This window comes from Notamacropus eugenii, chromosome 7, assembly GCF_028372415.1.
Source record: "Notamacropus eugenii isolate mMacEug1 chromosome 7, mMacEug1.pri_v2, whole genome shotgun sequence".
NCBI classification, from domain to species: domain Eukaryota; kingdom Metazoa; phylum Chordata; class Mammalia; order Diprotodontia; family Macropodidae; genus Notamacropus; species Notamacropus eugenii.
In genome coordinates, this window is record NC_092878.1 from 154468677 (window position 1) to 154485870 (window position 17194).

General features: G+C 39.4%; 1 protein-coding gene across 4 annotated transcripts in view; it reads right to left on the minus strand.

The window, feature by feature from the left end:
* Positions 1 to 17194, minus strand: part of SLC4A4 (solute carrier family 4 member 4) — a 387105-nt gene that overhangs the window by 2158 nt on the left and 367753 nt on the right. For all 4 annotated transcript variants that reach the window (XM_072624425.1, XM_072624427.1, XM_072624426.1 and 1 more), the window contains exons 21-24: positions 14671 to 14739; positions 11535 to 11708; positions 10448 to 10609; positions 1379 to 1475 (exon numbers count right to left, since the gene is read on the minus strand). In XM_072624425.1, coding sequence (XP_072480526.1) covers positions 1379 to 1475; positions 10448 to 10609; positions 11535 to 11708; positions 14671 to 14739 — 502 coding nt within the window. The remainder of the gene's footprint in view (positions 1 to 1378; positions 1476 to 10447; positions 10610 to 11534; positions 11709 to 14670; positions 14740 to 17194) is intronic.

Consider the following 17194-nt stretch of genomic DNA (forward strand, 5'->3'; position numbering starts at 1 on the left):
TAAGTAAGAATATTCCATCAAACAAAATTTACCCAGATGTTTAGGAAAATTTAGCCTCTGAAAGATATCTTATAAGGTGTGGTATCTTTTGAACTTGATACTACATTATTGACCATTAACTTTCAATCTTACTGAATCGGAAAAGCATTAGTGTCACACATATAATAAAAATGGTCATCCTCTTTTCCCTATGAAATATGAGAAGGTATTCAAAGATATCTGTTGACTGTAATGAATAAATTCCCTACCACAGAAAAACTTAACTAAAGAGAAAAGCAGCAAGGAAAAATTTGATAAAATATAGGAAAATATGTTCAGATGGGAATCAGGGCATATGCTGAGATTTCCTTTCCTTCAAAACAACCTATTGCTTCTATTATACATGTCAGGTAACACTCTATGAAATATTAAAACCTAGCCACCAAGCCATGACAGCAATGGGAGGTAATGCCCCAGGTTGGAAGTGATGAACAGTCATGACTGAGAATTGATTCTTCCATCTAGTGAAAGAGCTCTTAACCTTTTTGGTGTCATGGACCACTTTGGCAGTCTGTTGAATCCCACAGACCCCTTCTCAGAATATACATAAAATAAACGCATAAAATAAAATTTGTGGGATTCCAAAAGAAACAATTATATTGAAATAGAGATTCCCGCCCCCATCCCAACTCATGGACACCAAATTAGAAACCTTTGATGTAGGGTATTTTCTAGAAGCAGCAGTTGGCTAAGAAAGGTCAAAGGTCTTCTGTGATGACTGACCCATTCCCATCTAGGGTCCCTCTCAATCAAAAGATACAGACCAGTTCTAAAAAGTGATTGTTTTCAGTAAAAGAATTTTTAATATCAAGAAACATTTGTAAATTTGATTAAAAGTTGGTAAGGAAGTACTCAAATGTTTGATTATTCCCAATTTAATTGGCAGTTCAAATTAATCAATGTTCTCCAATTTGTTAATTAGTGATGAAGAGACCCATGACATAGAACTTAAGAGTCAACTGGGCAACTGATTGCACCTAAGAAAAACAAACAGCAACAGTGGTGCGGCAGCATAAGCAACTACTCTAACGGTAAATCGTAGAAAGAGAAATCACTTTGGTACCATGGTTAGCAACAGATAGAAATGGGGCTTTGGAGAGTCCAAGAGAACACAAGCAAGCAAAAACAAGTTTCTAGTTGCTGGGAAAAGGCTGTTAAGGAGGTTACCAGGTGAAAAAACAAGGTCGTCATGGTTGTAAATATTCTGTTAAAAATGATAAAATAGGGCAAAAAATAAAAAATAAAGAGGAAGGATAGTTGCTTCAGACTTAACGTCACCCAACATGGTAGTCCAAGTCAGTTTCAAGCAGGCATGAACTAAAAGGTTAGTTTTACTCACTGTCAGCGGTTTTGCTGTCACTTAGGAAAGGCTGCTGTTCCATGATGTCCATTGGAATTTTAATACTTGGAACTTTTTCGGAGTAAGGGCAGTCAGACTGTGGACGAAATGTGGGAGAGGTCTTAGAAGGTTCTAAGGATATTGTCCCCCCATAGGATTCCACCTGCTGTTCACATAGAGATGCTAGGAAAATCATGAATTTTTTCTCCTTTCTTTTCTGCAGAATGTTTTCTCCATCCCTTTGGTCAGAGGGGTCAAAGCCAAATCATTTTTGAAACTTTTTCTTCATTAACTTACACTTGTGTATAAAGAAAAAAAAACCCACAACATATCCAATTGATTCATTTGTCACCTAAAATACACTGAAGTTTTAAGTACTGTATATTCCCCCTCAGTTAAACAGTCCATAGCACTGCATCAGGCTCTGTTACCCAAATAAATAAATAAATGGAAATGCCTTCAGGAATTTTGCTGCAATTTTGCTGCAAAGAGGATATGAGTAGCCACTGGGGATCCAAAAGTGATACAGTTCTTGATCTCAGCAGTCTTATACAATATATATACTCAGATACATGTAATCCACAGAGAGGCATGACTGGGAGGAATAACTGGATTTTCACCCAGAATGTTCTAGGAAAATTTGAGGAGAGCAGATCACTTTGAGCTTGGGAGATCATGAAAGATCCACAAAGGAAGTGGAGCTTGACCTGACACTTGAAGGAAATTTGTAACACTGAAAGATAGTGATAAAGAAGTAATATAGAGCTAGCAAGCAGATATAATGACCACACTGCTGGACTTGGAGGCAGGAAGACCTGAGTTCAAATCCCATCTTGGACACTTTCCAGCTGTATACGCTTCACTTCTCTCAGTCTCAGTTTCCTCATGTCTAAAATGGGCATACTAATAAGCATACGTTTTACAGGATGAGACTCAAGGGAAATAATATGTGTATAGTGCTTTGCAAACCTTTAAAAGCTACATGAATGTTAGCAGGCCATATTAGAACATCAAAGGCACAAAGCACCCTAGCCTAGGGAAATGTATGGGGCTGGAAGACAGCGATTGAATTCAGGGCACTGCTGGCAGTCCAGTTCATATGGAGATAAATAAAAGAGAGTAATGTGAAAAAGGACTGAAAATATTGAAGGCAACTTTAAAGACCAGACATTGAATGACAGAGTAATTTTGAATTTGAAAATAGATCTATAATTAAAAAATCCAAGTCACTCACTCTCTGAGCTACCAAAGCAGTAATATATATATGTTTTTTTATGTCGGAGGAAATTTGTAGCCAGGAAAACAAAGAAATGTGTCTTGACATAAGGACTACTACCCACTCTAAATAAATGAGAGTGGATTGTTAAATTTCCAGTGTAAGTATTTACACTTGGGAAATTGGCAAATGCTGCAAACCAGGTTTGATTTATTGTTTTGTTGATTGTCTAGACTTAAAGAAATTATGCGGAAAATGTTAATGATGCAGATTAAACACGAAAGTGTGTTGTGCATACATATCCCCTCCCCCCTTCAGATCTGATTGTTAAATATTTACCAGCACACAACTGAGAGTGAGTCGGCCCATTTATTTAGAGGATTAAAATATTTCATCTTGCAATCACACAACAAAAGAAATTATATGTATCTATATGTAGGTAAATACCCAGAAGAATTTGTCTTATTCCAATGCCTCAAACATTTTCCTCAAGACCATAAAAATGGCACAAAATGTTATCATCTTTCATGACCTGCAATTACTGACAATAGATCAAGTTCTCCCTTAATTACAACTTTCTCAGGAGAGTCAAAAAGACAATGGCAGTAGCCCCAAATACAAAGAAGCTGTGACTTCCACTAATAGAGCCCCCAACCAAGAGAGTTGGGGCCCTTCACCAATTGTGGCATGTTTGCCAGAAACTCACGTCAGCACACAAGCAGAAGAATGCACAGAGCCCGCTGGCCACATTCAGACAAGCCCATTTAAAAGTGGCAGCGTGACAGAGGACAGAGGGGTAAAACATAACGTTTACTTTAGGCTTAGAGCATCCCAAGGGTCAGACTTTAATCGTCTCAGACTAAATATGTTTAACTCTAGAAAAAAAAGAGTCACAAAATTTTAGAGATGAAAGAACCCTAGTCCAATCTAAGACATTTAAAAATCTTTTCTCTCGAAGACCTCTGTGACAAATGTGGAGGTCTGAAGATGCGGCATCATTGAATATAAATATTTTGTGACAAAAGAAACACTATCACCAGCCATGCTCCATCCTGGTGTGGATTTCTTATAGAACAACACTGGAAGGGGTCTCAGCAGGACACTGGGTCCATCTCCACACCTCCAAGAAGAATTGACCTTAAACTGTTGCAAAATGATCTTTTTCCTAAGCATTTTCTCTGTTTTCAGAAAAGGAGATTCAACAACCTTCCTTCTTAGCATGTGTTCTCTTTTCACATTCCTGAACTCAGAAATTCCTTTATCTGCTCATAACTCTCTACCCTTTCTTCTTTCCCTGGACTTAGGACCCCTAATCCTCTTCTTTATCCTTACTATGGCCCCCATGCTCTCTTTCCTTCAGTTCTTGCCCAGGCTATCACCCCTGTGACACTTAGGTGTTCTTTCCTTCCCCATCTTGACCCCTGGGTTCCAGTCCTCTCTATCCTATCCTTTATTCTCCAGGCCCTTGCCCTCTTATCCTATGAATGATCCCAGCCTGCTGAGTGCTGTCTTGGATTACTCCCACCATCCACTGCTTTCATTTCTACTTTTGTGCTGCTGAAGAAAACCACAAAGCCACGCCGACTCCATCGACTATCAATTTATGTGAACATAATTTCAACTGGAGCCTCACTTCTGTAAGGCAATCCTTGTACATCTCCCTAATTGATTCACTCTCCCACTCACCACGACAGTTCATCCAAACCTTTGCATCCCTCTTCAAATTTCCCATGATTCCTCCTTCCCTCACCATCTTAGCCTAGAACTTGGCCTCGTATACTTCACTGAAAAAAAGAAACAACCAAGGCCATTCACCAAGAGCCCTTTCTTTCTCCTTCCTCCTCATTTCATATCACTTCCCTGCTTTTTCCTCACTATCTCCTCTTTTACCCCAGGCTCACATGAAAAAGTGGCCCTTCTTGCCAAGGCCAACTCCACGACATGCACATGGGATCTTCTCCAGAAGATTTCCTCCTCTATCATCTCCTTTTTCTCAATACTTTTTAATCTCTCCCTATCTACTGGCTACTTCCTTGCTGCCTACAAACACAGCCATGTCTCTCACAGCCTCAAAAAAAAAAAAAAACCCACCCCTGCTTCCTCATTTCCTGACAGCTATCATCCTGTATCTTTCTTCTTTATGGTTAAATTCCTTGGGAAGACTGTCTGCAACAGGGGCCTCTATGTCCTTTTCTTTCCCTTTCTTCTTACTTCTCTGCAGTCTGGTTTCAGACTCTCTTATCTGATAGGAACTGCTCTGTCCAATGTTCCCAAGGCTCTCCTAACTGCCCAATCAAATGGTTTTTTCTTTACCCTCATTCTCCTTGATCTCTGTCATTGTTGACCACTGAGACTTCTGGATATTCTCTTTTCCCTGGGTTTTCACAACACTGCTCTTTCCAGATTGTCCTCCTCCTTGTCTGATCTCATCTTCTTGGCCTAGACCTAATCCCCATAAAAGTCATCTCTGTGAAGAGAAGTGTCTCCCAAGGCTCTCCCCGGGGTCCTCTTCTGTTCTCCCTATAGTCTATGTCACTTAGTGGTCTTGTTAGTTCTGATGGAGTCAATGATCATTTCTCTATAGATGATCCTCAGAGCTATTATCTAGAATCTCCAAATGCCTATCGGATTGGATTGTTCAAACTGGATACCTTATGGGCATCTAAATTCATCTTGAATGCACTGAAGGCACTATACTTCACCCCAAACCCTCCCATCTCCCCTATTGTCAAGGGCACTATCATCCTTTTAGTCATTTAGGCTTCCAATCTAGCTGACACTCATACTCATTCCCATATAGTCTGTTGCAAAATCCTACCGATTTTATTTTTATAGAAGGAAGAAACTGGATTCTCAGCTCACTCCACTTTGCATCTGCTGCTCTACCTGATTTCAGATCCATGGAAAAAGTCACCCCCACATTAGATACCCCTTGGTATTCTGCCAACCTACTCCTTATTTTCCTGCCTCCCTTTGTGCGTTGTCTTCATCTTTAAATTGTAAGCGCCTTGAGGGGAACACCATCTTTCTTTTTATTAATTGTATCCCTAGTACTTAGCACAGTGCCTAGAACACAGAAAAAAGAAGATAAATCTTAACTGGATCAGAATGTACTTTTGCAAAATCTCTCATCCATGCTCCTTTCTTTCCTTTGATGCTGCTACCATCCTGGTGTAGGCCCTCATCACCCTACACTTGGTCTATCACAAGAGCCTGCTGCCTGGCCTCCCTGCCTCAAATCTCTCTCGATTTCAGTCCATCCTCCACTCAGCTGTCAAGGATCTTCCTAGTACACAGGGCAGGGATGCTTCCATTCAGTGAACTCCAGGGGCTCTCCCTGCTCAGCTCCATCTCCTAGTTGTCCCAACTAAAATCCTACCTTCTTGGGACAGCTAGGTGGTACAATGGATAGACTACTAGCCCTGGAACCAGGAGGACCTGAGTTCAAATGTGACCTCAGACACTAACTGTGTGATCCTGAGTAAGTCACTTAATCCCAGTTCCCTTAAAAAAAGTCCTACCTTCTCTGAGAAGCCTTTTCTGGTCCTTCTTAACGTTATCACCGTCCCTCTGAGATTGTGTCCCATGTAGCAAGTATGTATCTTGTAAATCCAGTTGTTTGGTTACTATTTCCCCCCATTAATTAGATTATGAGCTCCAAGAAAGCAGGCATTGTCTTTGCCTTTCTTTGTATCCCTAGAGCTTGGTACACTTAATGGCACATAGTAGGTGCTTAATAAATGCTTGCTGACTTGACTTTAGAGCCCACTGTGGCACAACATAAATTGTCGGTTTCGTTTCTAGCATAATATTTTTTAAGCTCTGGCACCACACCCCTGAAGAATGTACATAGGACTGCTGCAACCAGAGATTTGGTATTAACCGAGTTTACATAAGGTCAATCCTATCTCATCTTGAATTCACTGACAGCCCATTAGAGCTATATAAAGCCATTTCTTCCTACTCATCTGTGAGCAAAGTCAGCAGAAATTTAATTATCTCCTTTGTAAAAGATTCATATATATATATGTATATATATATATATATATATATATATATATATATATATATATATATATATATATATATATACAGAGAGAGAGAGGAAGGAAGAGAGAGAGAGAGACAGAAAGACAGAGAAACACAGAGAGAGAAATATAGAGAGACAAAGACAGAGAAACAGTGAGACAGAGGCAGAGACAGAGACAGCAAGAGAGACACTGAGAGATAATGAGAGGGAGAGACAACAGAAACAGTGAGAGAGAGAGAGAGTGGGAGAGAGTGAAAGAGAGAGAGAGAGGAGAGACAGACAGACAGACAGACCTTGCTTCTAAAATGGCTGTGACTTAGGATGATCCCAAAGGTAGCAGTATAACATAGGAACAGCTCATGATGAGCGTGATACCTCTCTACTGACAGAAGAAAATGACCTCCCAATGCAGCGAGACATTTCTTTTTGGACAGAGCCAATGTGGGGATTTGTTTGCTGAACCATGCTTATTTATCATAAAAGTTTTGTTTTTCCTTTTTTTTCAAAGATGAGTAGGGAGTGGGGAAAATATTTTTTGCTAATATTTTTAAATTAAAACCCAAATTTAATTTTAAGTAAAAGGAAAACAGAAGAGTTGGAGAATGGTCTCTCTGTGGCTGGTAAAGACTACCACTATGTCAATGTAAGCTTACCTCTCCGACCTCCTTCAACTCTCAGCTAAAGTCCCACCTTCTACAAGAACCATTTCCAGTCCTCTGAAATCCCCATGCCTTCCTTCTGAGATCATTTCCAATTTATCCTGTCAATACCTTGTGGTACACAGCTGTTTGTGTGTTTCTCCTCTGTTAGACTGGAAGTTCCTTGAGGGCAGGGATAGTATTTTGCCTTTCTTTGTAATCTCAGCACTTAGCAGACTGCCTGGCACACAACAGGGGCTTAATAAATGCTCATTGACTTGATTTGACTCAACACATCTCTTTATGATAGATAAATCAATTCATTTCTATAAGAAAAGCAATCATTTTTTTCCCAAACATTTTGAGGAGCTGTTAGGATAAACTGTGCATGCTTCTCTTTTGAGTGTTTCTTAAACAAAGACTAGTTCCAGACTGCCTAATTGCAGTGACTAAACATTCCTTCTGGAGCATTGGCAGCTCTATGAGATGGTCTCTTCTAGTAGCAAGAGAACACAGTAACCACATCCCTTCTGCAAGAGTCAGCAGGGGACAGGAGAATGGCTTGGTCTATAACAGGGGTGGGAAACCTGCCACCTTGAGGCTATGCGTGGCCCTCTAGGTCCTCAAGGTCCTTGGATTCAAAACTGAATCCAAATTTTACAGAACAAATCTTTTTTTATTAAGGGGATTTGTTCTGTGAAGTTTGGATTCATTCAAAGAGCTGCAGTTGAGGCCCTAGAGGGCCACATGTAGCCTGGAGGCAGCAGGTTCCCCTTCCCTGGCTTTAGACCAATTGATCCTTGCCTCTATTTTAAGAAAATACAGGTTTGAATGCCCTTTCCTCTTTATTAAATGACAAAATCTCAAATCAGTTGGCCCCAATTGGTCGGTAAACCACAAGGGACATCATTCTCAAGTGAATTTTGAAGGAGAGAAAATTCAAGTATGTGCATAGATAAAAATCATTCACTATGCTTAATAGTTATAATATATAGAGTGTCCCAAAAGTTTTGGTGAAGTTTGAAGCCTTAAGAACTTCAGAAGTATAAATGCAGCAAACTTTACAAAACTATCATTTAAAAGTTAAATTATTTAGATTTCTTTTACATTTACTTGGTTTTGTGAATTTGGGGAGATAAAATTTTTATTTTAACAAGATGAGGCACCTTGACATTAGGCAAGTATGTGTGTGACAGCTTCTGGATGACACTTTCTCAGTGCAGCAGACGGCTAGTGGACAACCCCTTTCTCACTTGTACTGTCATTGTCTGTGTTATTAGACATTCTTGCGAGGGACACATCAAAATTGTCACATATGCATTGAAACCTTGTTCTTTACGTGATCTTAAGACTAAGATTACCAATGGAATCTGCTCAGTCTGAGAAGCAAGAACTCCCTGGCAGACTTGCTTGAAGTCCCAACTAAAATCTCATCTTCAAAGTCTCCCCAAACACTTCTTAATTCTAGTGCCCTCTCTCTGTCAATTATTTCTATGTGTATAGATCTATACAGAGTATGTGTGTGTGGATCATATACCATCCTCTGCTCTGACTACTGACCTCCCTGGTTTCCATTAAGCCCACACTAAAATTTTATCATTTACTGGAAGCCTTTCCCAACCCCTGTTAATCCTGGTGTCTTCCCTCTGCTAATTATATTCTATTTATTATCCTGTATATCACCCACTTAGGGTGTATTTGTTTGCATGATGCTTTTCAGTGCAGGGGACTATCTTTTCCCTCTTTTTGTATCCTCAGTGCTTAGCACATATTACGTGTTCAATATATGCCTTTTTATTAATGACCTGATATGGGTATGTATAGAAAATATATTTGCACACATACACATAGGTAGAAATGTGTATCTATGATTTCAATGGTCTCTGAAGAAATCCCTTTTCCACCTTTGCAGATTGGCAACTCATAACTTAGAATTTTTTTTGAGTTGCCTGGGGGTATTGGGAGGCTGAGCGACTTAGCCAGAGTCACATTAGCCAGTAGATGTCAGAGACAAGGCTTAGACTCTGGTCTGCCCAGGTCAGAGCCAGGCTTTCTAGTCACTCATTATTCCATGCGGCCTCTCATATTTCATTATACTAATGTCATTACAGCCGGAGATGACAACTCTTAAGAGCTCACCTTTTTGGCAGACAACAGCAATAATCATTCATTAAGGGTATAGTATATGTGAGGACTTATATAAAGACTAAATTAATAATAACAAATCAAATGTCTTCAGAATGTTATCAAACAAAGAATAAGAACGACAAAAAAGAAAAGAGAAGAAACTGAATGCTGAGTAACTATAAAGACCAAACATCTTCAAGGAAGATATGAGAAAATGCATCTCTCTCCCTTCTTTGAACAGGTGGGAACCTATGATATTTTTCATGTATATATATATATATATATATATATATATACACACACACATATACACACACATACACACACATATACATATATACACATATATACATATATGTATATGTGTATATACATGTGTGCATGTATATACACATACATTTGTGTATACGTAGGTATGAATGTATGTACATACACACACGTGTGTGTGCATATTATATACATACATATATAATTATGTGCATATAATATACATACATACACGGATATATATATTATATGTATGTGTGTGTGTAGGTGTGTAAATACACCCACCCACACACAAAGTCAGACTAGGCTGATAGACAGATTAATTTTGTCCAACCTCTTTCTTCCTCCTTTTTAAAAGGACAGCTCACTGGCTTAGAGGGTAACTCAACTCACCTAAAACCATCCATGACAATGGCAAGAGATGCATTAAATAGCATGTCCCTAGGATTTTACACAATCTCCGGAGGGGCATATTTGGAAATGAAGATGATTTAAAAGCAAAACCTATCAACGCATTTTAAGTGTAAAAATGGATGCAACCAAGCAAATCCCATCGTGTGCAGAGTTTTTCATCAGCATAGTGGTAAAAATAAGTGGCCATAAAGTGTATCATTTCTGAAGGGTATGTAAATTCTAGGGAACCAAAGTAAACATCAGAGAGAAAGAGGGAGGGGGAAATAGTGAAACAAGAGAAGAAAACTGAGAGTGTCCAGCTCTAAGTCAAGGATAAAGCCATTTTCCCCACTGATGCCCTGGCTAGCTTTCTTCTGGAAGGCTGGAAAACTTCTTACATCATCATTGTCACTATCCAGACTGCCTTTTTTCTTCTTCTTTTTCTTCTCATCTTCTTTCTTTTTCTTGTCCTTTTCTGGAATGACGTCATCAAGGAAACTGAGGTCGTGCTGGGAAAAGAGGTAGTCCATGCCTTTTCTGACAGCTACAAGAGCCAGGATCTGGAACAACAAAGAGACCATCAAGCACAGACTATTATGGTGTTATTGTCAACAGGAAGGGATGCTGCTGAGAGGTCGGCATGTCTGGATGGATGAAAAGCATGGCTTGAAGCCCTGCCTCTAACACGTGCTAACTGGGTGACCTTGGACCAGTCATCCAGCCTCAGGACTCCCATACAATGACAAGTCTTTTTCTTTGAAAAAGAAAGATTTTGACAATAATTTCTCTCTCTCCCTTCTCCTGTCTCTTTTATGCACGTCTATGTGCACATACACAATCTTACCACACAACAATCAAACTAAAAGCTGTTGATGTGGAAGAAAAGGTGGATTATTATTGTGTATGTTTTTTAATCAAACACAAATGAAGGAGATAACACAGCAGTTAAACAGCCAGGAGGGTGTGGGAAACATAAGGCAGACCTGAACTTGACCTTATGCTGGATGCATGGTGCCAATTTCTTGCCAGGAATGGGGAGCCAAGGGAAAATGGGAAAGTCAGAGATGAATTTTGTAGGGATCGATTTCCCCCTCTGACATCTGGGGCTCATCAAAGAGACTTAATAATTTCACTACTGAACTGTATGACTTCTTTCATACTGTGGCAAGAAGACACAATTAGAGAATCCAGACTTCCCCTTGAACAGAATCTGAGACTGTAGGATAAAGGCACCAAGAAGTTCAAGGGCAGAGACTTGTGACAGCTGCTCCAGTGACCTCAGACAAGGCAGTACCAAGTACCAACTGACACACACACACACACACGCACACACACACACACATACATGACACGAAATGCTTTCAGATGATGCTCACAGATCCCAGGGCCACCAGGAAGAAAGAGGTGTGTCTTTTGCCAACATAAAAACCACCCGATATTGGAGAATCTCACTAGAAAGCATTTCAAGTGCACAGACATTCCTACCATGACTGGAAAGATGATGGCAGCTACTGTGGACTTGAGGATCCAGAGCAGGGCCAGGCACAACACCTGGAGGAAAGTGAAGAGATGCACACGACGCAAGGGCACGTGGCGAAGGTATATGAAGTCAGGCTGATGTTTGAGGGGCATCAGAAGCAGCTTCAGACGATCCATGAACTGGCCAGGAAAGGGAGAAGGACAGGGTGTTAGCTCGGGGACTGGCACGCAGGGCCAGGGACACCCAACACCCATGGAAATGACCTCGACCAATCAACCAATCCACAAGCACCCATTAAATGCCTACTGTGCCAGGCACCGCACTGGGAACTGGAGATACAAGGATAAAGAACGGAGGGAATGCACTTGCAGGAAGTTTACATTCTAATGGAAGAGACAAGTGCATATATACATATATATGTATGTATGTATGTGTGTATGTGTATATATATAATACCCATGTATATACACATTCTACATACACACATATATACACACATATACATACACACATACACGTGTGTGTATATGTATGTATATATATATGGTGAATAAATAAGAAGTGGTTAGATATCAGGGAGTTTAAGAGGAAGGGCACTAGCAATTGGGGGAGCAATGAATTTGGAAATCATAAAGAAAAATAGGGCTCTGAGGGCGTGCCTTCCAGGCATGGGGGATGGCCAGAACTAAGCCCAGAGGTGAGACACAGAGTGGGGAGCGGGAAGAAGGCCAGTCTGGATGGATTGTAGAGTGGAGGAGGGGAGTTTTGTTCCAAAAGACTGGAGACATAGATTGGGGCCAGGCTGTTTGTTTAACTTTAAGAGCTAAACAGCTGAGTTTAGAGTTCCGTGTGCACTGTGTTCTCTCCAAGGGGGAAAGAGGATCTCTGAAGTTTCACAGTCATTTCTCTCTCATTAAGTCAGTGAAATTAGAACAATAATTGACATGTATGTATAAGCTAATATACCATTTTAAGGACTGCTTTACATACACAATTTCATTTGCTCAACTATAATATTCACAAGTACCCTACAGTGTAAGCATAAGGAAAGGGTGGATAATGTAGCCCAGGGTGGGGTGGGGAATCTACTAGGCTAGAACTCAAGGGACCTGGAAACTAATTCTAGATTAGTCACTGTATGACACTGTCCCTTAGCTACACATCTCTTATCTCCAAGCTTTTGTATGGTGGATCTGTCCTTTATTCCCGAATACAAACTGAAGCACATTATTTCTCATTTTCTTTGTTTGTTTGTTTTCTTCCTGCCTTCTTTCTCTCCCCCTTTCCTTCCCCCCTTCCTTTCCATCTGTCTTTGTGTTTGAGTCTTCTTGCACAAAATGACTAGCAAGGAAATGTTTTACATGATTACACATGTACAACCTTTGTAATTTAGGCCACCGTTAAATAGGATCAAAACATCTTCTCAACCCATCAGTAAACCAATATACCCATATATACATGATATTTCTATTAGCTCAGATTGTAGTACTTTGGCATTTTCCCTTGTAGAATCTGGAAGGAACACTGACATTTATCCTTAGAGAATCCAGGAGGAAAATCCAGGACAAATAAAATGTTGGTCTTCAGAGGATATCTGAGTCAAGCCAGAAAGTCTATTTGCTTGATGATAAGGGGCATTTATATAGCACTTCAAAGTTTGAAACATATTTTATTTACATTTTCTTATTTGGGCTGTCCAGAAACCCTGTGAATTACTATAGATATGTTTATACTTCTTGCATAGATGAGGAAACTATCTTTTTCAGTTTGTCAGAAGGAGAATAAACAATGAGTTTCTGGGAAAATACAGTCTTCATGGGATATGCCATCTGTCTCCGCCCTTCTTTTGTGTCCCATGGAATCAGTTGGGAGAAGGCTCGTTCTTTTAAAAGGTCATGTATTGACACGCAGCTTTTTGGGGGAAGCCATGAGAAAGTATTCATATATGCCTTGAGGTCGAATGGCAGAGGCAAAAGATTAATTTGTACTGTATTAGTTCCTTCACAAGGATAAATGCATTTTATTGAATCAAATTCGATAGTCAAGGATTCTGGTCACTGAGATCTCCCCAAATTTTCCTGGATGCCATAGGGACCAAAAATACATTTGGGTCTGTGGAGAGCCAGCTTGTCACTGAAACCCAAGGAACAGGCTACTTCTAATACAAATGCTCCCCACAATATAGGAAAAGACCAGATTCTTTGGCATCCTGACCACCTATCCAGAGCATGTGAACAACTCCATTCTGAAGCAGAATCCAAAAAAAGAAAAAAGAAAAAATACTGCAATAAGCTTCTCTCTTATTGGTGGCCTGGTCACTTGCCCAGCTCCATCTCACTCCCAAACCAAACTCATATAAATCCAATGAATGAAAGAAAGCAAGGACCATTTTTAAGGGACCCAAATAAATTCCTCTGCTGTTCGGGGAACATGCAGCCTTTTGTCATTAAAAAACTAGTAAATGCTAAATAAGGCTACAATTAACGAGGTGCCAGAAAGCAATAGAAATACTTCCAGTTTCCTGTTGTCAATTCAATTACGCCTTCACTAAGAGAAAATGCCCCTTACATAATTTCCTCCCCTCCCCCAGTGATTTTTTAAAGGTGTTGAGTAAGGAGAGGGAAGAGAATAGAGAGTCAGCTTTACCAGATTAGAAATAGCAATGTTCCCTTAGCTGATGTCGTAGACTAAAAACAACACATAAAGAATATTAACTCGCTTCTTTTTATTTGTGCAAAACAGTCTGATCATTGATCAGAGGCCATGGGAGAAGTAAACTGGTGCGTGATGAGTACTGCCTGTTCCCACGCTAAGGGCTGTCCATCAGCACCTCGATGTCAGTGGTTCAAGATGGTCTGATTCCCTATCGGAGAGCACAGTGGAGGAAGGGGATGCGTTTCCTTTTGGTGACGCAAGAATTACAACTTGGTTGCCTGCCTGGTCCACTGACCTTTATGAACTTCATGTCCAAGAATGTGTGGGTACGATGAACTATGCAAACAAAGACTAAACTTGATTGAGGTCTCAGGAATGAAAAGAGGCAAGATGAGGAAAACCCAACTGTTAATGATTACCATTTTCCTTCAAAGGCTCTATCCTGGAATACTCTTGTTACTAGAAGGGTTGCTATGGCAAACTTACCTGCACACCATTAAGGGATGCGACTCCCATGTACAGGAACACACCATAGAGTACAGGCATGGGAATAAACTAGGGAGAAAGAGTTAAAAAAAAACAGGGCTTAGTATATGTTAAATGCCAAATTATCAAGAACTACTCTGTGGTTTCTTTTAGACCCGAAAGAGGAATTTATCACTTTAGGAAATGCCTTCTCTCTGTGTCAATCATCGGCTTTTCTGCACATGGAATTGCCTGAGTGTAGAGGGATGAATGACCTACATAGAGTCACTCAGTCTGGGTCAGAGTCTCAATCTGAACCCAGGTCTTCTTAACTCCAAGATCAGCTCTCTATCCTGTCCTCAACTGTATTTCTCAAAAATGATGTGTCAAATTTGGAGTCTGATTCCAGCATAAAACAACTACAGACAGATAATTATTAATCACCTTCAACAATTATCACACATTATGTATTAATGAATGAAACTCTGAAACAGTAGCAAGAAATCAAAAGAAAGAGTGATTTTAGACAAAATTTGTTCTTTTTTCCCCTCCAAATTTAATTTCAGTCTGCTTTTCTCTTATAGAGGCACACTTTTATTTATTTTGTTAATGAACAAGGGTAAGACTCCTGATACAGAGATAGCAAATACGTAACAGAGAGGGAGTGTCCAAGTTATATTCCGTAATTCCTTCACTAGCATTCTTGTCCTAAACAGGAAGTACAGCAAGGAATAGATATGTAAAATATTATTACCACTAACAATAGCTAGCATTTATATAGCATGTTGAGCATATATTATCTTATTTGAGATAATATATTTGATGATCCTATTTGAGATAATATCACAAGAAGACTTTGAGGTAGGTGGTATTATGCCCATTTTACAGAAAAATAAACTGCGGTAGATAGCAGTTAAATGACGTGCCCAGGGTTACATAGTTTTAAGCATCTGAGGGCAGATTTGAACTCAAATCTTCCTGACTTTAGGCTCCAAGTTCTGTGCCCTCAAAGCCAAGAAGCCCTGCTGCATTTTTGCTGGTTTTGGCTCACTCACTATAGAGTACACTGTATAAGGTATTCCATAAATTTAGACATCTGAAATTCAGGACAAATCTGTTTTTGCAAAGCCTATGGTCTGGACAGAATGTCTGTCTGTTTATATGCATGCGTGTGTACACATACATATATACACACATAAATCTGTGTATATATTAAAGAAAGAATATGTAAAGAATAAGATATGTCAATACATAAAGAAAATATATCAATAAATGCATATTGTGTGTATATATGTATTGTGTTTATATATACACAGTTGTGTATATATTTTCCAAATATATTTAATGTATTTTTCAAATACATATATATGTATATACATAATTATATTTAAATGATCTCTATCTTTGGGCTCTGAACTGACCCAATCATATAATTCACTCTCAAAAATGAAAGATGCATAATGGTAGATCCAAGAGTCAGTTCCCACCAAGTGCGACCAAGAAAAGACCAAAGACCAAAAAAAGAAAAGAAAAAGAAAAAAAAGATCCCAACTAAAACAAATCTTTGGATTTTCCACTGATGTTTTCTTAAAGCAGTACAATTCTTCCCCAACGTAATGGATGAAATCCCATTTCTTAGCTTCCCCTCCTGGGACGATCTAAAGACAATTCTCTATCTGAGAATCTGTGGCACCTTGGTGGAATTGAGCACTTATAAATACCATTAGTGTGATTGCCTCTGAGTTTAAAAGACTAGCCATCAAAATAATTAAAATTGTATGAAAAGTGTTTGGACACTTCACTAAAAAGGAATTGGCTGAAAACCATACTGCAGTTAGTTTGACCTTAAGGACAGACAAGTGATTATACAGAGTACTTAGCTCGTTGTGATGGGGAAAAAAGAAATCTTCAGTGTGTTGTAGTATCCAATCACCACCACAAAGGGGTGCACACAATACATCCAAAGTCACTAGTATCCTAATGGGTATCTTCATTGAATTTCCGCCCCCCCCCCCCCCCCTTAAAACCTACTGCGAACTATTAAAAGAAAGAAGTGAATTCTGGGATCACTTTATATGTCTCATTTTCTGTTTTATGAGGGACAAAAATAGAACACACTGATTCCTTAGCCTCCATAGAATTTGAGAGCTTGGGTAAAAGTTGTATCCATGTACTGGCTCTAAGAAGAAACTCAAGATAATGTGTACCGTGGTATACATTTTCTCTCTGGAAAGCTAAACTTAAGCCTCTCCAATTATAATGATTTACTATTGTTAGAGTTTTGGTTTATTTGTTTTTTAAAACCATTGCTGGCTGCTTTTATACTCAACACAAATTAAAACCAGAAACTCCATACTTTCCCAGTCTGGTGATTGCTATCCCACCCAGGATCCAGATTTCTTAAGAAACTGTGAGGTTTTTCCCAAAGGGTCACATTTTACAAAGAAAATGTGATCTCAAAGACATGGATGATTGGTGAAACTTTTACAAATCCTGGGATGCAGATTTATTCTACTCAAGTTGGCTTCACTGCTATTCAGTCAAC